This window comes from Giraffa tippelskirchi, chromosome 11, assembly GCF_054371585.1.
Source record: "Giraffa tippelskirchi isolate mGirTip1 chromosome 11, T2T-mGirTip1v1.2.pri, whole genome shotgun sequence".
Lineage (NCBI taxonomy): Eukaryota > Metazoa > Chordata > Mammalia > Artiodactyla > Giraffidae > Giraffa > Giraffa tippelskirchi.
The window spans coordinates 20073665-20100868 of NC_137285.1; the positions used below are offsets into that span (position 1 = coordinate 20073665).

The following is a 27204-nucleotide window of genomic DNA, read 5'->3' on the forward strand; positions in this document are numbered from 1 at the left end:
TTCCAGCTGGGGCCTTGGACAAGCCCCTTAGCCCCACCATAATGGTAGCTGCTTGGGTGAATAATAATAGTAACGCCTATCTCATAGGGATAAGGTGAGGCAACATATGTAGGTGCAGTAAATTGTGCTTGTTATTAATATCAGCACTTTTTGGAGAATCAGGGTACATAAAGCTTCACAGATAAGAACCTGGGCCTGAGGGGACTTCCCTGGAGGTCCAGTGGCTAAGACTCCATACACCCAATGCAGGGGGCCAGTGTTGAGCCCTGGTCAGGGAACTAGATCCCATGTGCTTCAACTGCGAGTTTGCACGCTGCAACTAAAGATCTCATGTGCCACAGCTAAGACCTGGTGCAGCCATATAATTAAAAAAAAGAATCTAGAATCAGGCCTGCATTAGCATCCTGGGCAGTAACTTCATAGCTACGTGACCTCACGTAAGGTACTTCAACATCTCAGAGTCTTCATTTCCAAATCCATAAACTAGGAAATTCATATTAGTTAGTCCCCATCTCCTCAAGCTGTTAGAGGAATAAATGAGATAATCCAGGCAGGAACCAAGATGTGATCATTAAGCCAGTGTTATTCCCTGAGAAGACAGGCTCACAGGATGTGTTCAGCAGGCTCATTAGTTTCTTTGCAAAGTGTAGTCTTCTGCTCTCTATGGACTGTATTTCATTGATGCCTAAATTTACTTCTTTTTCACATTTTAACATTGCTGAAATCAGGGTGAGCCTTAAAGTCAATAGCATCTTGATGTTATCATTTGTAGCGTTTTTTTTCTATCACAGCAACACACAAAGTAATGGTGCATCACTTAGATACGATGAAACACCTGTCCACCATATATACGCATGTATGTATACATGTGTTATTATGTATAATATATACGTGTGTGTGTGTGTGTGTGTGTGTGTGTGTGTGTGTGTGTGTGTGTGTGTATTGGGCCCTTGAACAGTTCAGGAAGTTACGGGCCCTCACTCTCCCCACATTGAAAAAATCCAAGTATAGGGACTTCCTGGTGGTCTAGTGGTTAAAACTTCAAGTTTCCAATGCAGGGGTGTGGGTTTAATCCCTGGTCAGAGCACTAAGATTCCCGTGCCACGTGGTACAGCCAAAAAATAAATAAAAAATTTTTAAAAATCCACCTATAGCTTATAGTCAGCCCTCTGGATTCAAGGTTCCTCCTCCATATATGCAGATCCAACTAGATTCAACCATCTCATATATGGAGATAGGTATATATATCATACATATCTCCACATATGCAGATTGTGCAGTACTATGGTGTTTACTGGGCTTCCCTGATAGCTCAGTTGGTAAAGAATCTGCCTGCAATGCAGGAGACCCCAGTTCAATTCCTGGGTCGGGAAGATCCACTGGAGAAGGGATAGACTATCCACTCCAGTATTCTTGGGCTTCCCTGGGGGCTCAGCTGGTAAAGAATCCGCCTGCAATGCAGGAGACCTGGGTTCGATCCCTGGGTTAGGAAGATCCCCTGGAGAAGGGAAAGGCTACCCACTCCAGTATTCTGGCCTAGAGAATTCCATGGACTGCATAGTCCATGGAGTCGCAAAGAGTCGGACATGACAGAGATTTTCACTTTCAATTTCATGGTGTTTACTATATAAAAGCATCCATGTGTCAGTGGACCTGTGCAGTTCAAACTGAATTGGTCAAGAGTCAACTGTATACAGTTCACAAATTTGGAAACCAAGACTCCAAAAAGCTGAAGTACCTTACACCAGGTTACATAACTCTAAGAGGCCACTCTAAAACACAGAAAGTGTAAAAGTCATTTTACTTTAATACAAAATCATATATAGAAAGTCATATGAGCAAAATCAAATATTCACTAAATATCAGTGAAGTCATCATTGGAATGTCTATACCAGGTTTTCCTGCATCCTCTCCCCATCCCCACTTGGGCTGGTGTATTTCGCTGCTGTGTGGTAAAGACGTGGGCCCAGGGAAGCAGAGCTGGCATCCACATCTACGTGCCTGAGGCCCCCTGGGTGGTTGAAGTGGGGCTGCAGGTGGCCCCACTGTTTTCCTCTTCTGCTTTTTCAATTTCTTTTGCCACTTCTCCTGCCCTGGCCCAGCGTTCAGGGGTGTTCAGTTCTGCAGCCGGGGAGAAAGCCTCACCCCTTTCTCCTCGGACAGCTTTGAGGGGAAGCAAAGAAGCAAGTGCAGTGGGTACACATGGCACTGAGAGATGATTGTGGAAATCGTCTTCGTGGGTTGTCTTCCATGTCTGAGAACGCAGTCATGGCCTCAGGTCTAGGTCTGCTTCCCTGATCGGAAAGAGAACCTATGTGGAGAGAGAGAGGGGGCGGTCAGAGGAAACAGAGAGAGCTCTGAAGCGGGGAGGTGCACAACCCCCTGTACATTCTGTAAGCAGCTCCTGCAGGCCATTCAGTCAAAAGTTTATTTCTTAAGAGCTCATTATGCAACAGGCACTGTTCCAGGGCTTTCCATCTACTAGTTCATTTCACACTCGTAACAACGTGAGGAGGCTGAGTATAGTCAATATCCCCATTTTACAGATGAGCAAACTGAGGTTCTGGGAGGTTCAGTAACAGGCACAAGTTCACACAATTATGTCTTGGAACTGGGAGTTGGGCCCAGAAGCCCACTTAACCACCGTGCTAGCCTGACAAATGGAGTCTGGAATGTTTTTGTTTTCATTTTAAGTGGTTTTAATTGTAGAGGAAACGACAACTTCTCAGTGTTCCCTACAATGATAAAATGCATAATGACTAACATGTAAATTCTTGGATATAACAGATAATACATATAAAGATATCCCCTGAGCACCAAACTTTCAGTCCTCCTGACGCACTTGACACGTGGGGGTGATCACAAAGTACAGTGTCAATGCTAGTTCAGGTTGTCGGAAAGATGCAAAGATGGCCAGTGAGCTGAAAAGTCAGGGATGGGGATACAGGCTCTTGCTTCTAGTCAAAGACAACCCCCAGCCCCAGCCCCGCTAGCAGCTCTGCCCGCAATGGTAGGGGCGAGCCCTTGCCTCGTGTGTGGATACAGGTGTTAGGGCACATCCGCCCTCCCCGTGAACCTATGTATACCACCTCCCAACCCCCACTTCCCTGCCTCAGGAAATGACATCACCCCTCACCCAGTCATTCAAGCCAGGAACTGGGAGTTGTTCTCAATTCCTCTCCTGTCATCCCATCTGTTGTATTTTAGTCACCATGCCCCAAATATGTTCCTAATCCCACTACTTATCTCTTCCACTGCCACCCCTAGGCTGAGCCACCCTGATGAGCACCACAGCCTTCCTGTCCGCCCCCTCCTCCGCCACCCCCACAATCCACTCACACAGCAGCCAGCATGACTGCATCACTGTGCAGAGCTAAGTCATTCCTCAGCTTAAACCCTTCCAGGGCTCCCCACTGTCCTCAGGACAAAGATAAAACCCTTCTTAGTGTGACCTAAGTCTTGGGAAAGTCATTCATTCATGCACGCCATAGCTTGTCTGATCATGAAATCGCGGCCTCACTGTCTTCAAACCTGTGTCTTCAGTGTGTGCTCAGTTGCTCAGTCGTGTCTGACTCGTGGTGGCCCCGTGGACTGTAGCCCGCCAGGCTCCTCTGTCCACGGGATTCTCCAGGCAAGAATATGGGAGCAGGTTGCCATGCCCTCCTTCAGCGGATCTTTCCAACTCAGGGATCGAACCCAAGTCTTGCATCTCCTGAATTGGCAGGGGGGATTCTTTACTACTAGTGCCACCTGGGAAGCCCATGTCCTTAGGCTGGCTTACATACATTTCATTTTTGCCATATCAGGCTCAAACTCCAATTATGTGACCCAAAGAACTCCCCAAGAAGAAGCAGAAAGAAACCAGTAGCTTATGCGTCTGGAAGCCTTGTTTCCAGTGTGTTCCTCAGCCAAATATCCCACATAAACACTTTCAGATCAGATACCCTCTGTAGGGTGGAAATGCTCTCTCATACATTATCTTACCACAGGAGACCCTTTCTAAAGGAGAAGAAACACTTTGACTCTGTCCTATCAACCCTCTTCCACAAAGCGGTCAGAGTAAACTTTTGTTTTTTCAAAAAGATTTTATTTTTTATTCTAGGCTGCATCGTGCGGCATGTGGGATCTCAGTTTCTGGACCAGGGATTGAATCCATGCCTACTGCATTGGGAGCATGGAGTTTTAACCCCTGGATCACCAGGGAGGTCCTTAAGCTTTTTATAGGTGAATATGGACACATCACTCCCCAGCTTAAAACCTTCCAAAGTCTCTCCAAAGCACTTAGAATGAAATCCAAAGTCATCACTGTGATCCATGTGTCCCAGAACGACATGATTGCTCCACACTCCAACCTCACCTCCCGTCTCTTTGCTGCTCCAGCCACCGTCATCTCTGCTGCACAAGCTGTCTCCAGCCTCTGGCCTTTATACCTGCTGTTCCTTCTGCCAGCAAGGCAGGGAAAACTCAGATCATTATGGTCTTTGAGGACTCAGCTTGAATGCTGCTTTTTCACAGGTGCCTTCCAGGACTCACCAAATCTAAAGTAGCTCTTTATCAGGACTTCCCTGGCGGCCCAGCAGTTAAGACTCAGTGCTTCTAGGGCAGGGAGGATGGATTCAATCCCTGGTCGGGGAATTAAGGTCCCCCATGCCTTGAGGTGAGGCCAAAAAAATTAAAAATTAGCTCCCTATCAACCCTTCTCTTAGCACCCTGTTTAATGGTCTTCAATGCATATAGGGCCATCTGAAATTGTCCTGACCAGTTCACTCTCTGCCTCTCCCACTAGAATGTAAGCACCATGAGGGCAGGGACTCTGGCTTGTTCACTCTACCCCAGCACCTAGAACAGTGCCTGCTTCACGGTAGACCCTCAATAAATATTTGTTGGAGGAATAAATAAATGTGGTTTCAGGTGATCTTGTCTAACAAAGCTGTTTTCATGCAGTCATTCAAGAAAGCCTGGACTTCCCTGGTAGTACAGTGGATAGGAATCCACCTGCCAACTCAGGGAACACAGGTTTGATCCCTGGTCCAGGAAGATTCCACATGCCTTGGAACAACTAAGTCAGTGAGCCACAACTACTGAGCCCACATGCTGCAACTACTGAAGCCCGTGTGCCTAGAGCCTGTGCTCCACAGCAAGAGAAGTCATGGCAGTGAGAAGCCTGTGCACCACAATGAGAGAGCAGCTCCTGCTGGCTGTAACTAGAGAAAGCCCGAAAGCAGCAATGAAGATCCAGTGCAAGCAAAAAATAAGGACAGAAAAGAAAGGAGAAAAGAAAGCCCGGTAGAGACTTCCCTGGTGGTCCAGTGGTTAGGACTCCACACTTCCACCGTAGGGGGGCTGGGTTTGATCCCAGGTGAGGGAACTAAGATCCCACAAGCCTGGTAACACTTAACTAAGAAGATGCATACTCTGCGGGCTATCTGCCCCTGCAGAACCACGTCCTCCCTTCTCTGGCCTGCTCTCCGCTCCAGGAGGCTGACATCTGTGGATGACCTCAACAAGCTCCCTTGTCCTCTAGCTTCTGGCTGGGCTCAGCCAATGGGAAGCACCAGCAGGAGCTGGGAGGGTGGGAGGAGAGAGATGTAGGGGTATTCACTCCCGGCTCTGTCCCTGCCGGCCTTGTCTCACTAGTCACTTTGTGTTTCTCTTCTGAAGGCCACACTTCAGTCTGACTCCCCCAGGGGCCCTCACGGCTCCCTTTCCTCCCTCTTCTGTCACCCGCCCCAGGGTGCTTCTCCATCCCTTATCTCCGTTCCCACATCTATAAAATGTCCCTTCTTGAAATCTTTTCAGTCACTCCTTTTGAGTGAGCCTTGGTTTCTTGATAAACAAGAACCCTGGCTGATAGGCCCCATGGCCCTGCCATTTTCCTCCTGGAAGTCTATGCCTGGGAAATTCACACACAAGTCCATGAGAGGACATGAATAAGCAAGCAGATATTCACTGCAGCACTGTCCACAGTCGGGGAAGACAACCTGGGATCCCATCACTGGCGTTAGAAACAAGACGTGTGTCTACGCTGCTAGGTGGATAGATCTTAAAAAACTGCTTAGGGACTTCCCTGGTGGTCCAGTGGCTAAGACTTCGAGCTCCCAGTGCAGGAGGCCTGGTTTGATTCTTGGTCAGGGAACTAGATTCCGCAAGGTCACAATTAAGACCCAGTATATTCAAATAAGCCCTTCCCTTGTAGCTCAGGTGGTAAAGAATCCACCTGCAAAGCAGGAGACCCTGTTTCGATCGCTGAGTTGGGAAGATCCCCTTGAAGAAGGCATGGCAACCCACTGCAGTATTCTTGCCTGGAGAATCCCATGGACAGAGGAGCCTGGCAGGGCTATAGTCCGTAGTGTTGCAAAGTGTTGGACAGGACTGAAGCGACTGAGCACGCATGCATGCATAGTCAAATAAAGAAAAAAATTAAAACGAAACAAAAACTTGCTTGACGTCCATCAAGAGATGAATAGATAAATCAAAAGTGGTCTACACATACCATGGAATATCACCAGGCCTTAAAAATGAAAGAAATTCTCACACGTGGTACCACATGGATGAACCTGAGAACAATATGCTAATCATATAAGCCTATCACAGAAGGACAAATACTGTATGTCTCCTCTTATATGAGGTCTCCAGCGTAGTCAGATTCATAAAGACAGAGAGGGGAGTGGTGGTTGCCAGGGGTTGGGGGAGGGGAACTGAGCAATTAGTATTTAATGGGGACAAAATTTCAGGATGAGATGATGAAAAAGTTCTGGAAATGGATTGTGGTGATGGCTGCACAATATCATAAATTTCCTTTTTGCTTTTTTTGGCCACACCACACAGCGTGTGGGATCTTAGTTCCCTGACCAGAAATCAAACCCATGCCCCCTGCAGTGGAAGTTCAGAGTCTTAACCACTGGACCGCCAAGGGAAGTCCCTGTAAACATATTGATATTTAATGCCCCTGAAAAATGGGGACTTCTCTGTTGGTCCATTGGCCAGGACTCCACGCTCGCAATTCAGGGGCCTGGGTTCAATCCCTGGTCAGGGAATTAGATCCCACAGGCCACAACTAGGAGTTCGAATTCTGAGACTAAAGACTCTGAGTGCTGTGGCTGGGGATCCGGAGTACCTCAACTAAGGAGCCTATGTCCCACAACTAAGACCTGGTACAGCCAAATAAAAAAGTATTTTTTAAAAAAATGATTAAAATGGTCTCACAGACATAGGAAACAATCTTATGGTTACCAAAGGGGAAGTACGGGGAAGGAATAAATTAGGAGTTTAGTATTAACAGATACACACTATATATAAAATAGATAAACAACAAAGACCTACTGTACCACACATGAAATAATATTCAATAACTTGTTATAACCTGTAACAGAAAAGAATATTAAAAAAGATATATATTATATATATGTATAACTGAATCACTTTGCTATACACCTGAAACTAACACAACACTGTAAATCAACTATACTTCAATTTTTATTTTTATTTATTTATTTAATATTTATTTATTTGGCTGCACTGTGTCTTAGTTGCAGTATGTGAACTCTTAGTTGCTACATGTGGGATCTAGTTCCGTGACCAGGGATCGAACCCAGACCCCCTGCATTGGGAGTACAGAGTCTTAGCCACTGGACCACCAGGGAAGTCCCTATACTTCAATTTTTAAAAAACGATTAAAATGGTAAATTTTATGTTAGGTATAATTTTTAAAAAACACTAAAAAAAAGGATCATTCACACTCAGTTCTCAAAACCCAAAGCATTTTACCATATATTGCTTAAAGCTGTGCCACCCAATACAGCGGCCACTGCGAGTCTTAATTGAAATATGCTGTCAGTGTGAAATATACATAAGATTTCAAGGGCTTACTATTTTTTAAAAAAGATTGTAAAATATCTCATTAATAATATTTTATAATGATCACACATTGAAAATGACAGTATTTTGGAAGCGCTGGATTAGTAAAACATATTACCAAGATTTTTGTAAAAAAGTGCCTGAAGAATTCCCTGGTGGTCCAGAGGTTAGGACTCTGAGCTTCCACTGCAGGGAGCAGAGGTTCGATCCCTAATTGGGAGCTAAGATCCTAGAGCCATGGCGTAGCAAAAAAAAAAAAAAAAGCCTAAAAAAGAAGAGTGCCTGGTAAAAAGGAAAACAATGACAGTGCTTAGTGAAGGGAAAAAAAGCATCAGGAAACAGAATGAAAATGAATGTTAAACAAAATATCAGTTACCGTTGAAAACACATCCATATAAGACAATATGTACTTTTCAGAACACATTAAATACATATGAGATGGGCTGAGAGGGACGGGAGCTGGGAAACAGATTGCAAATGGGGGATGGAGATAAAGAGAGAATAAATAAAAGCAAGAAGAAAGCAAGCTTGTGCTGACAACAAAGCTCATTGTGCCAAGAGCTGAGAATCACTAATGGAACACTCTGCTCCTGAGGATCCAAAAAAAGAAAAAGAAAAAATAAATCTCTCTTCTCTCTTGAAACAAAGGCATCTTAATTAAACCTGCCCTGGAAGGTAACCCAGAATCTCTGACCCCTCAAAATTACTTCCCTGTAAAACCGGAGTCAACAGAGTCCTTACAAAATAGGTCACGGCAGTACCCCCAGGGTGAACATCTCGCCTAGCGCACAATATAGACTCAGTGAGGGTCTGCTGACTAACTAATGACCAAATACATGAATGGAAGTTGAGGTCCCCTCAGCCCTCCCTGGGAGGCAAGACTAATGAAACAAGAGCTAGATGGAGGCTGAGGACCCGACGCAACCCACAATGATGGTTCATTTGGATCACACAGTTTTATTTTTAAGCTTAAATGATCTGCCAACATTCGGAAAACCGATTCCGTGAACAAATCCGACGTCATGGCATCTCTCAAGAATCAGAAGGTCTGTTAACAAGTTGCTCATTGGCCAGACAGAACTGAGGGGCAAATGTCCCCTACCCAACCCTACGCCCCCCTCACACATCCACATGAAGTGCTTGGCCCCTGTAGGCTTTCGAGTTTGACATCCTTGACCAAGGCTGTTTCTCACTTTCGATCCAAAAGACCAGGAGCTGGTGAACTGTCATCAGGTCAGACATTTTCAAAGCAACCAAGACCAACAGGATGCTTGCTTCAGCCTGGAGTGGAGGAAAGGTGTGCCTCAGTTCACCTCAGTTCAGTCGCTCAGTCACGACCAGCGCTTTGCGACCCCATGGACTGAAGCACACAAGGCTTCCCTGTCCATCACCAATTTCCGGAGCCTGCTCAAACTCATGTCCATCTAGTCGGTGATGCCATCCAACCATCTCATCCTCTGTCATCCCTTTCTCCTCCTACCTTCCATCTTTCCCAGCATTAGGGTCTTTTCCAATGAGTCAGTTCTTCGCATCACGTGGCCAAAGTATTGGAGTTTCAGCTTCAGCACTAGTCCTTCCAATGAATATTCAGAACTGATTTCCTTTAGTATTGACTAGTTTGATCTCCTTGCAGTTCAAGGGAGTCTCAAGAATTTTCTCCAACACCACAGTTCAAAAGCATCAATTCTTTGGCCCTCAGCCTTGTGTATTGTCCAACTCTCACATCCATACATGACTACTGGAAAAACCATAGCTTTGACTAGATGGACCTTTGTTGGCAAAGTAATGTCTCTGCTTTTTAATATCCTGTCTAGATTGGTCATAGTTTTTCTTCCAAGGAGCAAGTATCTTTTTATTTTATGGCAGCAGTCACCATCTGCAGTGATTTTGGAGCCCAAGAAAATAAAGTCTGTCACTGTTTCCATTGTTTCCCCATCTATTTGCCATGAAGTGATGGGACCGGATGCCATGATCTTAGTTTGCTGAATGTTGAGTTTTAAGCCAGCTTTTTACTCTCCTCTTTCACTTTCATCAAAAGGCTCTTTAGTTCCTCTTCGCTTTCTGCCATAAGGGTGGTGTAATCTGTTTATCTGAGGTTATTGATATTTCTTCTGGCAATCTTGATCCCAGCTTGTGCTTCATCCAGTCTGGCATTTTGCATGATGTACTCTGCATATAAGTTAAATAACCAGGGTGACAACATACAGCCTTGTTGTACTCCTTTCCCAATTTGGAACCAGTCCATTGTTCCATGTCCAGTTCTAACTGATGCTTCTTGATCTGCATACAGGTTTCTTAGGAGGTAGGTAAGGTAGGTATTCCCATCTCTTAAAGAGTTTTCGACATTTTCTTATGATCCACACAAAGGCTTTAGCAGTCCATGAAGCAGAAGTAGACATTTTTCTGGAATTCTCTTGTTTTTCCTATGATCCAACAGATGTTGGCAATTTGATCTCTGGTTCCTCTGTCTTTTCTAAATCCAGCTTGAATATCTGGAAGTTCTCAGTTCACATACTGTTGAAGCCTAGCTTGGAGAATTTTGAGTATTACTTTGCTAGCGTGTGAGATGAGTACAATTGTGCAGTAGTTTGAACATTTTTAGGCATTGCCTTTCTTTGGAATTGGAATGAAAACTGACCTTTTCCAGTCCTGTGGCCACTGCTGAGTTTTCCAAATTTGCTGGCATATTGAATGCAGCACTTTCACAGCATCATCTTTTAGGATTTTAAATAGCTCAGCTGGAATTCTATCACCTCCACTAGCTTTGTTCATAGTGATGCTTCCTAAGGCCCACTTGACTTCACACAGGATGTCTCGCTCTAGGTGAGTAATCACATCATCATGATTATCTGGGTCATGAAGATCTTTTTTGTATAGTTCTTCTATGTATTCTTACCACCTCTTCTTAATATTTTCTGCTTCTGTTAGGTCCATACCATTTCTGTCCTTTATTGTGCCCATCTTTGCAAGAAATGCTCCCCTGGTATCTCTAATTTTCTTGAAAAGATCTCTAATCTTTCCAATTCTGTTGTTTTCCTTTGTTTAAGAAATGGAAGAAACTAAGGTGTGCCTAGCTGTATTCATACCTGGAGTCAGAAAAGGCACATCTGGGGACTTTGCTGGTGGTTCAGTGGCTAAGACTCTGTGTTCCCAGTGCTGGGGGTCTGGGTTCAATCCCTGGTTGAGGAACTAGATCCCACCTGCCACAGGTAAGAGTTCGCATCACACAGGAAACAAAAGTGTCTACCTTATAGGGTCACTGTGATGAGTCAATGAATTAATAATGTCAGGTGCTTACGCTACTGCCTAGAAGATATCATAATACACTGGCATAGAATTTTCATATCAGCTGCAGGAGCACCACCAGGAGAGCAAGGCCTCCCCTTCTCACCCCGACTCCTTCCTTTCGCGATTATCTAATGGCAACATGGGGCAGCAAGTCGACTTACAGTTTCCTTATGATTGTCTTCTCCTCCTTGTTGCTATTGCCATTGCTGCCCCTGGAAACAAAAGCCTCTTTCTCTCTTCTTCCTCCTGGGCCTTCTCTTGGTGGAATCAGACCACTGGGAAAAGTGAGATAAATAAGTGGGTTGTTTTATTGCAGATCTCTCATCTGTGCAGCTTTGAAAGTGAAGGTTCTTTTTTTTTCCCTACAGTTTATTTATTTCATATTCGTTATTATTATTATTAAAAAATATGGAACGCTTCATGAAATTGCATGTCATCCTTATGCAGGGGCCATGCTAATCTTCTCTGTTTTGTTCCAATTGCAGTATATGTGCTGCCGAAGCGGGCACTGAAAGTGAAGTTTCTTCATAATTATTATTATATTAATAATACTATCATTGAAAGCTCTAGAGTTAGACATTCTGACCAAGATCTCTGGAATCTTCCTTCCTCTTTTCCAATGTTTATACCTCTTCTTTCTCTTATCTAATTACCATGGCTGGTACTTCAAGCGTCTCTAATTTCTAGAAATATGATCATGTATAAATTCTCTAACTCAGGGCTCCCCAACCTTTGGGCTACCAACTGGTACCTCCTGTCAGATCAGTGGTGGAATTAGATTAGAAATGAAGTGCACAAAAGTGTAAAGCTCTTGAATCATCCTGAAACCATCCCCCACTCCACCCTGGTCTGTGGAAAAATTGTCTTCTGTGAAACTGGTCCCTGGCCAAAAAGTTTGGGGACGGCTGCTTTAACTTAAGCCTTGATTTCCTAATTGGTAATAAAAGGATCATCAAAGTACCCGCCTTCTAGGATTGAGGGATTAAGTGAGATAATACATGGAATTCATTCATTTAACAAATATTATTAAGCTACATAGTCTACCAAGCTATATAGACATAGCAATGAAAAAACAGATAAAATATCTTCTCTCATGCAATTTATATTCCATTGAGAAGAAAATAGTCAATGAACAAGTAAGTAAAAATGTAAAAATATACAGTAAGTCAGGTGGTGTTAAGAGCTAGATTGATATTAATCAATAAGATACTGAGGTCAGGTGACTCAAAGAGGGCCAGAGTATTTCCCTGCACTTGATGTACAGAACTTGGAAGAAGGCTGTTCTCTCTCACTTGCTCAACTGGGACTGCCAGCAGTCATGCTTCCTAAGATTCAGAAAAGGATTGTCTTCAATACAAGATAAGGAGGCCAACAAAGAAAAAGAATCAAAGAAAGAATCAGGACTGGGGTCCCTGATTCCAGCCCTGGGGTCTTACAGGCAGTTTTTTTCTTTATTTCTGAGAGCAATTCTAGGATCCTTCCCAGCTATGTGAACCAACAAAATCTCCTTTTGTTACTTTAGCTGGTTTGAATAGGATCTCTGTCACCTGCAACCAAAAGAAGCCTGACTGTGATGAAGCATTTCAATGTCTGATCCAATAAGCTCATTAGGTCCACTTAGGTATTTTGTTGTGTGTACCAACTGGTAAATTTATGCTCATGCTACGGGCATAAATTTCCCCCTTACCATAGACTGAATTATGTCCTCCCAGAATTCATATGTTGGGACTTCCCTGGTAGTCCAGTGGCTAAGACTCTGAGCTCCTAGTACAGGGGGCCTGGGTTCAGTTCCTGATGAGGGAACTAGATCTCACATGCTGCAACTGAGAGCTTGCATGCCACAACTAAAGGAATGCACATGCTGAAACTAAGACCCAACAAAGTCAAATAAAAACAATAAAAAATAAAAAATAAAATTATTTTAAAGAATTTGTATGTTGAAGCCCTAACCCGCAGTATTACAGTATTTGGAGATGGGGCCTTTGGAAGACAATTAGGTTTACATGACGTTATGAGGGTGGGCCCTCATGATGGATTAGTGCCCTTTCAAAAGGAGATACAGCTTTCTCTCTTTCTCATTCTCCCCATCAGCTGAGGACACAGCAATATGGCAGCTGTCTACAAGCCAGAAAGAACCAAAATCAATCATACTGGCAGCTTGATCTAAAAATAACCTTTCCCCACTTCCTACAGCTACAAAACACCCTAAAACTTAGCGATTTACAACAGTGATGGCGGACTCCCTTGGCAGTCCAGTGGTTAAGATTCTGCCTTCCCATGCAGGGGGTGTGGGTTCAATCCGTGATTGGGGAACTAGGATCCCACACATGACACAGAGTGTAGCCAAAAGAAAAAAAAAAAAAGAGGTGAAAACAAACAAACAGACAAAAAGCAATGATTTATGACTTCTCATGATGGCTCTATTTTTTTTTTTTTTTCTGGCTGCACAGCTTGTAGGATATCAGTTCCCCAACCAGGGATGAAATCCAGGCCTTTGGCAGTGAGATTGTGAAATTCAAACCACTGAAACCGCCAAGGAATTCCCAGATGGCTCTATCTCTTATGGTTGACTTGGTGGTTCTCCTGATGGTACAGTTTGGGCTTCTCAAGTGGCCGTGTTCGGTTGGTGGATCAGCTGCGGCTGTCATATGGGACCCCTCGGTTCTTCTTCATGTGATCTCTCCATGCGACTGCCTTGAGCTTCCTCATAGCATGCAAGTCTCAATGCAGCAGTCTGAGAGCACAAACATGGAAGTCACTAGGCCTTTGAGAGTCTTAACCTTGGAGGCCAAACAGCATCACTTCCACCACATTCAACTGGTCCAAGCAAGTCATAGGGCCATCTAGATTCAAGGGAAGGGAAAATAGACTCTACTTGTACTCCGATGAGAGGAGTGGCAAAGTCTCACTGCAAAAGGAGTACAGGATGGGAAAAACTGTTGTGTCCTTCTTTGGAAACAGTCTACCATAGCTGCCTTCAGTTAAAAACTATCCTTAGTATGAGCTTGGGCTTCCAAATTGATGTAGTTGCTAAGAGAACACCTCAGTTGACATGCTGGTTTCTCCAGAATATATAACACTAGAGACTAAACAGAATCCTGCTATCTGTCTATCAGCCTGCACCAGATGGGAAGTGCCCATCTGTTGTTCTCTGGGAATTCAAAACTGGAACCAACATGTGTTGCTTTATTCACTTGCAAGCTGCTTACGGCATCGGCAGTCTAGCAGTTCCTCTTTTTAATTAACTGTGTCTGGAGCACTTATTAAATGAGATGAAGGCAGGTCTTTCCATTAACGTGGTTCCAACCTCAGCGGAAGGAAGACAATTAAATTCCTGTTGGCAGAACTCAGTCCTTTCGGATAGGGCTTTCTAAGGACATTTTTACTTTGCTGCTCTCTTAATGATGTCACATTGAATGAATTTAATGAATAATATCATTGGGGTACTTCCCTGGTAGTCCATTAGCTAAGACTCTGTGTTCCCAACACAAGGAGCCTGGGATGGATCCCTGGTCAGGGAACTAGATCCCACATACTGCAATCAAGAGTTTGTATGTTTCAATTAAAGATCCCTCGCGCTGTAAACCTGGCACAGTCAAATTAAAAAAACATTTTGTTGTTTTGTTTCAGAGTACATCCCATACCTCCAAACTTTGCAAGTTTCAATGTGATGTGATAATTAAAAGCTCAGGCTCTGATGTCAGTCTGTCTGACATCACATCTCAAGGTTGCCATCACCAGCCCAGGGACTTTGAGCAGCTACTTGACCTCTCTGACCCTTAGGATCATGGCATCCGGTCCCATCACTTCATGGCAAACAGATGGGGAAACAATGGAAACTTTATTTTATTTTCTTGGGCTCCAAAATCACTGCAGATGGTGACCGCAGCCATGAAATTTAAAGACGCTTGCTCCTTGGAAGAAAAGCTATAACCAACCTAGACAGGATATTAAAAAGCAGAGACGTTATTTTGCCGACAAAGGTTTTTCCAGTAGTCATATATGGATGTGAGAATTTGACTATAAAGAAAGCTTAGCACCAAAGAATTGATGCTTTTGAACTGTGGTGTTGGAGAAGACTCTCGAAAGTCCCTTGGACTGTAAGGAGATCCAACCAGTCAATCCTAAAGGAAATCAGTCCTGAATATTCATTGGAAGGACTAGTGCTAAGCTGGAACTCCAATACTTTGGCCACCTGATGCAAAGAACTGACTCATTGGAAAAGACCCTGATGCTGGGAAAGATGGAAGGTAGGAAAAGAAGGGGACGACAGAGGATGAAGTGATTGGATGGCACCACTGACTTGATGGACATGAGTTTGAGCAAGCTCTGGGAGTTGGTGATGGACAGGGAAGTCTGGAGTGCTGCAGTCCATGGGGTCGCAAACAGCCAGACATGACTGAGTGACTGAACTGAACTGAACTGATAAATATTAGTCGGCACGGGACTTCCCTGTGGTCCGGCGGTTAAGACTCCATGCTTCCAACGCAGGGGGTATGGGTTTGACCCTGCGGAACTAAGATCCCACGTGCTCTGCAGCACCACCAATACACCGAAACGAAACAAATACTAGTTGACTGAGCCTGTGCTCTAGAGCCCATGTGCCACAACTGCCAAACCTCTGTGCTGCAACTACTGAAGCCTGTGCACCTAGAACCTGTGCTCTGCAACAAGAGAAGCCACCACCAAGAGAAGCCCTCACACTGAAACAAAGAGTAGCCCCAGCTCGTCGCAACTAAAGAAAGCCTGGGAAAAGCAACAACGACTCAGCGCTGCCAAAAATAAATACATAAATAAATAAAATAAAAACAAACAAATATTAGTAGGCAAAACGTTTTTATTCTTTTGGTCTTTCCTTCATCTGCCTCTAATGAAACCTGCTTTGTTTAACTGTGGGCTTCTCCGAATTATTCAACCACAGAGCTCCTTTTTGCCGTGCCATGTGGCTTGAGGGACCTCAGTTCCCCAACCACAGACTGAACCTGGGCCATGGCAGTGAAAGCGCCGAATCCTGACCACAGGACCACCAGGGGACTTCCTAGAGCCTCCTTTTCAAGAAATACCTATATAAAGTAAAACATTTTGGGAAACATGGCACAGAGGGATACAACAAAGTCCCAACCTGCTATATCAACAACTTCCTTATTTCCTGCCTTGCTTATCCTACAATTCCTCCTGTATACAATATTTATTATGATTTTTTTTAACTTTTAATTTTTATACAATTTCAAAGTTAGAGAAAAGGTATAATATTAGTGCAAAAACTTTCCATACACTTTTTACCCCGATCCTTCAAATGCTTATCCATGTATCTATCTACCTACTTAGCCATCTATCCATCTTTCCATCCACCGACCCATCCACCCCTGCAACTATCTACCTTCTCTCTGAATTCTCTTGAGAGTGAATTGGAGAAATGTTACCCCCTTACTCCTAAATACTTAAGTGGCTTTCCAAAGAACAAGGACTTTCTCTTAAGTAACCAAGTTGTTCAGTTATCAGAATCACCACACTGATCTTTTCAAATAGTGAATCAGACCTGGTCATTCCCTTGATTAAGGCATCCCAGAGCCTTCTTGTTACATTTGCTATAAAACTAGAGCTCCTTGGTGGGGGTGGGATGAATTGGGAGATTGGGATTGACACATATGCATTATCGATACTATGTATACGATAGATAACTAAGGAGAACCTACTGTATAGCTCAGGGAACTCTATTCAATGCTCTGTGGTGACCTAGATGGGAAGGAAATCCAAAACAGAGGGGATATATGTATACAAATAGCTGATTCACTTTGCTGCACAGCAGAAATTGATATGACATTGTAAAGCAACTATGTGCGTTAGTCGCTCAGTTGTGTCTGACTCTGCAATTCCGTGGACTGTAGCCCTCTAGGCTCCTCTGTTCATGGAATTCTCTAGGCAAGAATACTGGAATGGATTGCCATTACAACTATACTCCAATAAAAACAACAACAACAAAATAAGAAACCTAAAGCTCCTTTCTGTGGCCAACATGACCAGCTCCTGGTTTCTTCTGAACCACTGTATACCTCACATTCCAAGTTCCACCATGGTGGGTCCCCTAAATTGGCCAAATGGTTCCCACCCCAGGCCCTCTGCACTTCCTGTTCTACTTTTGCCCAACCAAACTGTTCCTTGGTTGGCTGCTTCTTGTCATTCACCTCAGGGGGGTCTTCCCTGTCCACCCAATCTGACACAGGCCCCTCCCCAGAACGCCAGTCTCTGTCAAGTCACTTTTCTACATTCTCTTCAGCATCCACCACCCTCATCCTGCGTGTGTGTTGCAGGCTTCCTGGCTGAGTGCCCATCTTCCCCTTAGACTAGCACGGACTTCCTGTTTTGTCCCCTGCTCTACCTTCAGCGCCAGGAATAGTTTCTGGCATAGAGTGGGTTTCCAGTAAGTTGACTAAATGAACATCAGAACAGATAGGTAACATATCAAGGAGTTCCAGACAGGATCTGGGTCTGCAGAGTAGGAGCCCCAGGGCAGCACAGCCCACCTCTTATAGCACTGCAGCTCTTCCTGCACCACCAGCAGCTGTGACTTGAGCTTGTTGCGCTCCTGAAGCACGTCCCTCAGCTCCTGCAGAGTAAAGCGTGGTCGGTTGGGATCTGTCAGGTCAACCACCATTTTGTCTGGTCCCAGGTTCACCTGTAAGAAAGGACATCGCTTGTACCTTTTCCTGCATGAGGCTGGACTTTCCATCCCAGAAAGGAAAGTTCTCTTGTTCTGTTACTCCCAGGGACCTGATGAGGTGAGGCATTGCCTGCTGCAAGTGTTTGGTTGATGGTAAAGAGTTCTGGGAATTCCCTGGCAGTCCGGTGGTTAGGACTCTGTGCTTTCGCTGCCAAGGGCCCTGGTGTGATCCCTGGCTGGGGAACTAAGATCCTCTTTAAAAAATTTTAAAAGAAGAAGCAAGAGTTCTAAGGACTATTCTCCAAGGAAGGAGCCAGGGCTCCTTGGAGAGGGGCTGAGTCTAGGGATGGAGCAGAGAAAGTCCAAGTTGAGTTTGGAATATTCCATTGTGTAAGGGATGGAGACAGATCAAAAGGACACAGTTCGAAGGCGCTCCTACTGGCCAAACTGAACAATCTGAGTAACAACATGAATAATAACAAGAATGAATAATAAGCCATCAAATAAAAAGAAGAGGATTCAGGAATCTATAATTTTTTAATTTTATTAACTATTTAAAGGGGATCTAATAGCTAATTTTATATGTCAACCTGACTGGGCTAAGGAATACCCAGATAGTTGGTTAGCCCATTATTTTGAGGTGTGTGTGAAGGTGTGTTTGGAAGAGATTAGCATTTGATTTGGTGACCTAAGTACAGCAGAGGGATCTCCCCAGTGTGGGTGGGCATCATTAAAGGCCTGAATAGAACAAAAAGGTGGAGAGAGGGTGAATTCACTCCCTGCTTGAGCTGGGACATCCTTCTTCTCCTGCCCTTGAGCACTGCACATCAATGCTCCTGGTTCTTGGGATTTCGAACTGTCCCAAACCAGGACTTGTACCATCAGCCCCTGAGACAAGCCTTCCAACTTGGACTGAATTACGACACCAGCTTTTTTGGTTTTACAGCTTGCAGACATCAGATTGTGGAACTTCTCAGCCTCCATAACCACCTGAGCTGACTCCTATAATGAATATTCTCATCTATATCTATAGCTACATCTATATCTCTTATTGTTATATTTCTCTGACTAATACGCTCGGGAGGAAGGGAATCTGTATTTTATAGCAGAATTCCAATTAATATTTATTTATTTATTTGACTGTACCAGATCTTAGGTGAGGCACAGGGGATCTTTAATCTTTCCTATATCATGCAGGATCTTATAGTTTTGCCATGCAAACTCTCAGTTGCAGCAAGCAAACTAAGAGTTGCAGCATGCGGGATCAGCATGGGGGATCTACTTCCCTGGCCAGGGATCAAACTCCAGACACCCGTATTGGGAGCGCAGAGTCAACCACTGGACCACCAAGGAGATCCCTGGAATGCCAATTAACATGTAGATGATAGAGTTAGAAAATCCTTTTGCAACCAATTTAGTAATAATTGATTCAGGCAAGACTAGTGAATGGATCTAAAACCATCGGGTGAAAATTTGTCAGAGAACAGGATATTTTGCACAGTTTCAAAGTATTTTCCCATAGGCTACTTACACATTACAAAGGACATAAACGCACCCTTCCAGTGCAGAAATTTTGTAGACAACACCTTAACCAAGGGCTAGAAGTTAACATCACCAAACATCACCAATAACGACAAACTGAATCAGGCATCTCCTGATACGAGACACTGAGAAGGATATAGCATTGCTTGCGTGATAACCCTGCTAAACATGTATTACTTGAATCTAACCAAGAAGAGACACCAGAACAAGCTCAAGTTGAAGGACATGCTACAGACACTGATACATAATATATTCAAAAATGTCAATGTCATGAAAGAAAAGGAAAAGCTGAGGAACTGCTCCAGACTAAAGGTGACTAAAGAGATATGTCTTACTTCCCTGGTGGTCCAGTGGTTAAGACTCCAAGCTCCTACTACAGGGGGCGAAAGTTCGATCCCTGATTGGGGAATTTAAGATTCCGCATGCTTAGAGGTGTGGCCAAAAAAAAAAAAATGAGAGGGAGATAATTCCTAAAGATACTGTATAACTCTATACTGGATTCTCCGTCAGAAAAAAAAAATGCTATAAAGGTCATTATTATGAATTTTGAATAGGGATGGCATATTAGATCTTAGTATTCTACCAACTTTCCCGCCTGAATTTGATCATTTATTGTGGTTATGTAACAGTATGTCTAGGAGATACACACTTAAGTATTTAGTATTTAGGGTGAAAGAACCTAATCTTTTACTAACTCTGTAGCTAACATAATGTCTGCTCAAATAGCTGGGCAGACTTTGAATGAGTAAATAATGTGTATATACATATGTGTATATGGGTGTCTATAAATACTTCAGTCTGTGTATCTTTTTTTTTTTTTGGCTGGACTATGCGGCATGTAGGATCTTAGTTTCCCTACCAGGGACTGAACCCACACCCCCTGCAGTGGAAGCAGGGAAGTTTAAGTGTCTATTTCTGTTCTTTTAAAAATAATTTTATTTATTTTTGGCTGTGCTGGTCTTTGTTGCTCTGCATGGGCCTTCTCTAGTTTTGCCAAGTGGGAGCTACTCCCTAGTTGCAGTGCTCGGGCTTCTCATTGTGGTGGCTTTTCTTGTTGTGGAGCACGGGCTCTAGGCTTCAGTAGTTGTGGTGCGTGGGCTTAGCAGCATGTGGAATCTTCCCAGATCAGAGATCACACCCACATCCCCTGCGTTAGCAGGCAGACTCTTAGCCACTGGACCACCGGGGAAGTCCCCAGTGTGTATTTCTTAAGACATACTACACACACACACAAACACACATATATGCACACCTGAATACAACAACTGAATCAGGGTGAAAGGTATACAAGTGTTCATTGTACTTGTCTTGCAACTTTTCCATAGGTTTGACATTTTTTCAAACTGAAGTTAAAATAAAGCAAATATTTGAAAACAACCTAAATGTCCATTAGCAGAAGTCTAGTTAGTTAAATAAACGGAGGTACAACCACACTCTGGAATATTCTACAGGTGATAAAGAGAATAAAGCACACCACAAAGAGAAAGGCAGTAGTGCCCACATTGCCCCTCTTGGACTGACAAATATCAGTGGTGTTTGAGAAAACACTGTGTCGTAAAAGCTGTGGGGAAACTGGCTCCTTCACTGACTGCAAAGGGAGCCAATCACTTTATCCCCTTTGGAGTTCAGTTTGGCAATAGTTCCTGGTGGCACTGGGCTTCTCTGGTGGCTCAAATGGTAAAGAATCCACCTGCAAGGTGGGAGACCCAGGTTCGATTTCTGGGTCGGGAAGATCCCCTGGAGAAGGGAATGGCTACCCACTCCAATATCCTTGCCTGGAGAATCCCATGGACAGAGGAGCCTGCTGGGCCACAGTCCATGGGGTTGCAAAGAGTCACATAGACCTGAAGTGACTTAGGATGTATACACATTAAAACGTCAAATGCTTTTCCTTTGACCCAGTGAGTCCACTTCCTCTACATACTCAGGGGCCAACTGGTACAGATCAGAGTAATCCACTGAGGCTCGGGCTCAGACCAAATGATTGGAAAACAAAGGTCTTTTGATAGGAAACTGGTTAAAGCAGAGATTCTTAACATTTTTGTGTTCTACGAAACTTTTTTGGCAGTCTGGTAAAGCCCATGTGGATTCCATCTCAGAATGATTTTAAATGTATAAAACAAAAGGCATAGGATTACAAGGAAACCAACTAAGATAACATACACTCATCAAAATCTCAAAATAAATATGTGATCCCAAGACCGGCTCCTTCATTAAACACAATGTAGCCACAGGTCCAATAAGATACAGAACAAAAACAAAGTTTTGATATATGTACTACATTGTAATGGGATACGAAAACACCTGTGATTTCCACTGATGACTGTCACAGGTACTACTGATAATATTACTGTGGTTTGTTTTCTACATTCATAATTTTTTTAAAATTTATTTATTTTTAATCAAAGGCTAATTGCTTTACAGTATTATGTTGATTTCTACCAAACATCAACATGAATGCATTCATGATTGAATAAAGTGGTACATTTCATCTGGAGGCTGGTGAAAATAAAAATATAATTTATTCCCATGCAAGTTCATGGATCTCATGGATCAGACTCATAATCTTAGAGAACGGGGGGAGCAGGGTTCCAAAAACTCCAAGCTGAGAACCCTCAGGTTGAACAGTTGATATCACTGTACAATGGAAGTTTCCAAAAGCCATTAAAAGATGAGGAAGTAGAGATTTTGCTGGTGATCCAGTGGCTAAGTCTGAGCTCCCAATGCAGGGGACCTGGGCTTGATCTCTGGTCAGGGACCTAGACCCCACAGGCCACAACTAAAAATCCTACATGCAACTAAGACCTGATGCAGCCAATAAATAAATAAATACATTAAAAAAAAGATGAGGAAGCTCTTTATATTCTGATTTAGTACCACTTTCATGCCATATTAAGTGAAAATAAGCAAGGGGCAGAACAGGGTATATATTATCATACTATCTGCGTGAATAACAGAAAACTATATTTATATCTGCTTGTGTTTGCAGGAAGTATCTCTGGATACTTTAAGAAACTGATTGCTTAAATTTTTTCCAAGGAGGGGATATGAGAGCTTTTCCAAGGCAAATACTTTTGTAACTTTTGAATTTTGAACTTAAATTTTAAAAACACAAAGGAAAAAAATCTCACACCTATTGGGATGGTTACTGTAATCAAACAAACAAAATATAAAATAACAAGTGTTGGCAGGACTTCCCTGATGGTCCAGTGGTTAAGACTCTGTGCTCTCACTGCAGGGGACATGGGTTTGATCCCCTTGTGGCTCGGTTGGTAAAGAATCCGCCTGCAATGCTAGAGACCTGGGTTCGATCCCTGGGTTGAGAAGATCCCCTGGAGAAGGGAAAGGCTACCCACTCCAGTATTCTGGCCTAGAGAATTCCATGGACTGTATAGTCCATGGGGTCGCCAAGGGTCATACACAACTGAGTGACTTCCACTTCACTTCACTTCACTTCACAAGGAATATCCCACATGGCATATGGTGTGGCCAGCAAAAAAAAAAAAAAAAAAGACAAACAAGCTTTGGTAAGGATGTGGGAAAACTGGAATTCTTGGGCACAGTTGATAGAATGTAAAATGGTATAGTCACTATGAAAAACTGAATGGCTGATCCTTTAGAAATTAACAACAAAATTATTACATGATACAGCAATTCCACTTTTGGGTATATACCCAAAAGTCTTAAATGCAGGTGCTTGAAGATTGATTTATAGATCCATGTTCAGGGAAACAATAGTTATACAGATCATGAGGTAGAAGCAACCCACATGTCCATTGACAGACAGATAAACAAACCGGTGAATCCCTACAACAGAATATTATACAGCCTTAAAAAGGAAGGAAATTCTGACACATGCCACAACATGGAAGAACCCTGGGACATGAAGTGAAGTAAGTCCGTGGCAAAAGAACAAAAATCATCTGATTCTACTTATATGAAGTGCCTAGAATAGGTAAATTCATATAGACAGAAAGGAAAAGAGAGTTACCAGAGCCTCGGGGGAGAAGGGAAATTTGGAGTTAGTGGTTAGTGGGCACTGAATTTCAGTTTTGCAAGATGGGCATTTTGGAGAGGATGGTGGTGATGTTGCATAATAGTGTGAATGGACTTAATGCCACTGAACTCTGTACTGAAAAATGATTAAGATGGTAAATTTCACCTCTACTTTACCACAGCTAAAAATAGTAATTAAGAAAACAAGAAGAAAAAAAAAAGACAAGGGCATATTTTTATAAACTGTCTAGTGGCATTAAATATTCATTCTCTCTGCCTTTTCCCCCACGCTCGTTCTCAAGACTACAGTTTGGGAGGAAAATGTGCTATCTCATCTGTGGGTAATGAAGCTTGTCTGCTACGCCCCAGGCAGGAAATGGCCCGGCCCCTGTGCAGACCACACTGTTCATGATCCATCATGGGTCTATCTTTGTGCCTGGAGTTGGAGATGACAAGAAACAAGTGCAAACTGTGAGCTGAGGGATCTTGGGCAAGTCATTTGTCATTTAACTGCTCTTGAATCTCAAAAGTCAGGCTACTAATCATGATATTCAACCATCTCATATGACAGATCCTAAAGAAGAACCTTATCTACAAATAGAATTGTCACCATGACTAATGAGTAGGTGAAGTAAAAGTGTACGAACAAAGCTACCAGAAATCTTCACTCTTCCCTGTGAATTTCACCAACCCTGTTCCTGTTGTCCTCTCATGGCACACTTCTCAGCCTGTAATCCTGTGGGCTGGTTTTGAAGGTCTGTGTGTCTTGCTTCTCCCACTAGCTGTGAGGTTCCATGAAGGCAGGGACCTTGTCTAATTTGGCTCCACAGCTCCAGGGCCCTCACAGTGTAGTCACTCATCCAATGTTACCACAAGTGAAGTCATAGGTCTGTCAGTACTGTGTGGTTAAGACTAGCATCTCTGAGGACTTCCCTGATGGCGCAGTAGACAAGAATCTGCCTGCCAATGCAGGAGACATGGGTTTGATCCCTGGTCTGGGAAGATTCCAGATGCCCTGAGGCAACTAAGCCTGTGCTCCACAATGGGAGAAGCCGCCACAATGAGAAACCTGTGCACCGCAACTAGAGAGTAGTCCCCGCTCGCTGCAAATAGAGAAAGCCCTCAAGAAGCAATGAAGACCCAGTAGAGCCAAAAAAAAAAAAAAAAAAACAGACTAGCATCTCTGAACTAAAATTCTGCCTTCATCTCTTACTTGCTGTTAGTCCTTGGCAGATTACTTAATTGTTCTATGTCTCTGCTTCTATAAAATGGGAATAATAATAGTATGAGGATTAAATGAGATACTTCACTTGGGGAAGTTTTTTTTTTAAAACTGTAACTGGAGACTCACTAGAGAGTTGTGACATTAATTTAGTGAGTTGCAAAATAATTTACAAATTCATAAAAATAGAATAGGAAAGTATGACTATATATCATGTTTAGTAAGGGTGAGTTAGGATAAATTGTATCTTGAAACTTTGTTTCATCAGTTCTGGATACTGATGCAAAATGTAATTTTGTAAAATGGGGGTATAACATATATACAGAAATATGTACTAATCTTGAATTTATAGCTTGATGATTTTTACCATATGTGTATGGTAACCCCACCCAGATTAGTTCCCTATATATTTCCCTCCTGTTCCCTCCCATTCTCCCATCCCGGGGTTACTATCAACCTGTCTTCTGTAAGTAAAGATGGGACTTCCCTGGTGGTCCAGTGGTTAAGACTCCACACTACTAATAGTAGTAGTAGGGAGCTTGGGTTTGATCCCTGGTTGGGGAACTAAGAACCCACATGCCAGCAAAAAAAAATTTATATATATATATATACAAAGATTACTTTGCCTATTCTTGAATTCTACGTACAGGAGGCTCTCTTTTGTACCTGGCTTCTACCTCTCAATGTAATATCTGTGAGATTCATCCATATAGTTGTGCGTATCAGTACTTTCTCATTGTTGTGTAGTATTCCATACCACAAGTTAAAAAATCCATTCCTCTGTTCCATCTGGATTGTTTCCCAGTTTGGCACAATTATGAATATAACTGCCCTGGATATTCTTTTACATATTTTTCTGTGGTCATAAGCAGTAATTTCTCTATAGATAAAATGTATTTCTTACTCCAGGTCAAAGATTCTCAAATCGTGAAACCTGGACTGAGAGCACCTGTATCATCTTGGAACCTGTGAAAAGTTGTAGATTCTAGGTCCCACTGCAGACCTACTGAGTCGGAAACTCTGGGGCTGGGGCCAGCCAATCTGTGTTTTAATCACTCAAGGTGATTTTGATGCCTGCTAAAGCTTGAAATGCCTGCTTCCCTGGTGGCTCAGATGGTACTCAATCTGCCTGCAATGCAGGAGGCCCAGGTTCTATCCCTGGGTGGGGAAGATCCCCTGGAGAAGGAAATGGCAACCCACTCTAGTATTCTTGCCTGGAGAATCCCATGGACAGAGGAGCCTGACCAGCTACAGTCCATGGGGTTGCAAAGAGTTGGTCATGACTGAGTGAGTAACACAGTCAAGTTTGAGAACCACTGCTCAAGGTCCCCATCAACCCGTCTTCCGCAAGTAAAGATGGACTTCCCCGGTGGTCCAGTGGTTAAGACTCTGCCCTTCCCTCTTCCAGCAGGAAGCCTCTGCTTTAGAACATACTCAGGGCATGGCCCAGCACCTAGTAAGAGCTCAGTTAATGTTAACCTATCATAAAGCTTCTGGGCTTCCCAGGTGGAGCAGTGGTAAAGAATCCACCTGCCAATGCAGTAGACATAAGAGATTCAGGTTCGATCCCTGGATCAGGAAGATTCCCTGGAGGAGGGCATGGCAACCCACTCCAGCATTCTTGCCTGGGAAATCCCATGGACAGAGGAGTCTGGTGGGCTACAGTCCATGGGGTTGCAAAGAGTCGGACAAGACTGAGCAACTGAGCATACACAACACTTCTAAACTGAGGACTTGATACTCGTGGGGATTTGTTTTGAGGGGCCCGGATGTTCAAGAGAGGTAAGCGGCCCCCCTACCACTGGGCGCTCCCTGCGTCCCGCCCCCGGGGGGAGTCCCCGCTCTCCCGCACTCACCTCCGGGCCGGCGGCCGAGCCCTCTCTCCGCAGCCCCTCCACCTCTTTCCTAAGGTTGTCCCGCTCCATTCTTAGCTCGTCCACCGTCAGGTTGCCCTCATTCACCAGCGTCTCTAGCATTTCCAGGACGCGGACGATCTTGAACTGCAGTTGTGTAACCCGGGGGTCACTGCCCAGGGCCATCAGCTCACGGCCCATCACGTAGGAGATGTCATATACGTCCTCAGCGGTCAGCTGCAAGGGGCTCTTGCCCAGAGCCCCTTCGGGCCCCGCCTCGTCCTCCTCCTCTTCCTCTTCTTCCTCTCTCAAAGGGGGCTCCTCCATGGCGGCCCAGACCCCTAGAGCCTCCGGAGCTGCTTTCTCGGAGTCTGCGAACGTCCAACTTCCTCCCGGCACAGACAACTTTCCGCTGGGCCAAGGACCCTGCCGGGCCCGGGGGCGGGGGAATGTGGCCCAGAAGCGGCCAATCAGCGCCGCCGAGAGGTGGGCCCGGGAGGTGGGGGCGTCTGTGTAGGCCACGCAGGGCGGCTCGCAGGGCCGGACTCCCGGTGCAGAGTCCCCGCTGAATCCCGTGCAGGAGTGCGGGTTCCAGGATACGGTTCGGGGCACGAAAGGAAAAGAGGAAGGGAGGGCAGGGGAGAAGAGGAACAGAGAGGTTAAGGGGTGACTGTAATCGTTTCCAGCCTGGGAGCTGCTGCAGACCGGGGGAAGGGCAGCGCCCCCCAGCTCCCCTCCTTGGTAACGGCGACCGCGGAAGCCGGGTTTCCACGGAGACGGGGGCG

General features: G+C 44.2%; 1 protein-coding gene and 1 non-coding gene across 3 annotated transcripts; both read right to left on the reverse strand.

Annotated features, from left to right (window-relative positions):
• Window positions 1–1789: 1789 nt before the first annotated feature.
• RILPL2 (Rab interacting lysosomal protein like 2) lies at window positions 1790–26818 on the reverse strand. 2 transcript variants are annotated; one of them, XM_081540399.1, is made up of 4 exons: window positions 26423–26818; window positions 17670–17821; window positions 11307–11420; window positions 1790–2311 (listed from the first exon to the last, which is right to left on the reverse strand). In XM_081540399.1, exons 1-4 carry the CDS (start codon window positions 26744–26746, stop codon window positions 2281–2283), a joined length of 621 nt encoding a protein of 206 aa, XP_081396525.1. In that variant the 5' UTR covers window positions 26747–26818; the 3' UTR covers window positions 1790–2280. The 2 variants fall into 2 exon arrangements, with proteins under 2 accessions (XP_081396525.1, XP_081396527.1); XM_081540401.1 differs by lacking the exon at window positions 11307–11420.
• On the reverse strand, window positions 11548–11654 carry LOC145528012 (U6 spliceosomal RNA). Its single transcript, XR_014070092.1, has one exon. It is a non-coding gene; the product is annotated as a U6 spliceosomal RNA (small nuclear RNA).
• Window positions 26819–27204: the final 386 nt, after the last annotated feature.

Excerpts from the sequence above, each read along its gene's own strand:
- RILPL2 (XM_081540399.1), bottom strand. The coding sequence starts at position 26,746 with ATGGAGGAGCCCCCTTTGAGAGAGGAAGAAGAGGAAGAGGAGGAGGAC. Across the intron at positions 17,822-26,422 it reads GCTCGGCCGCCGGCCCGGAG|GTGAACCTGGGACCAGACAA; the intron begins GTGAGTGCGGGA and ends CCTTTCTTACAG. Across the intron at positions 2,312-11,306 it reads AAGACAATCATAAGGAAACT|GTTCTCTTTCCGATCAGGGA; the intron begins GTAAGTCGACTT and ends CTCTCCACATAG.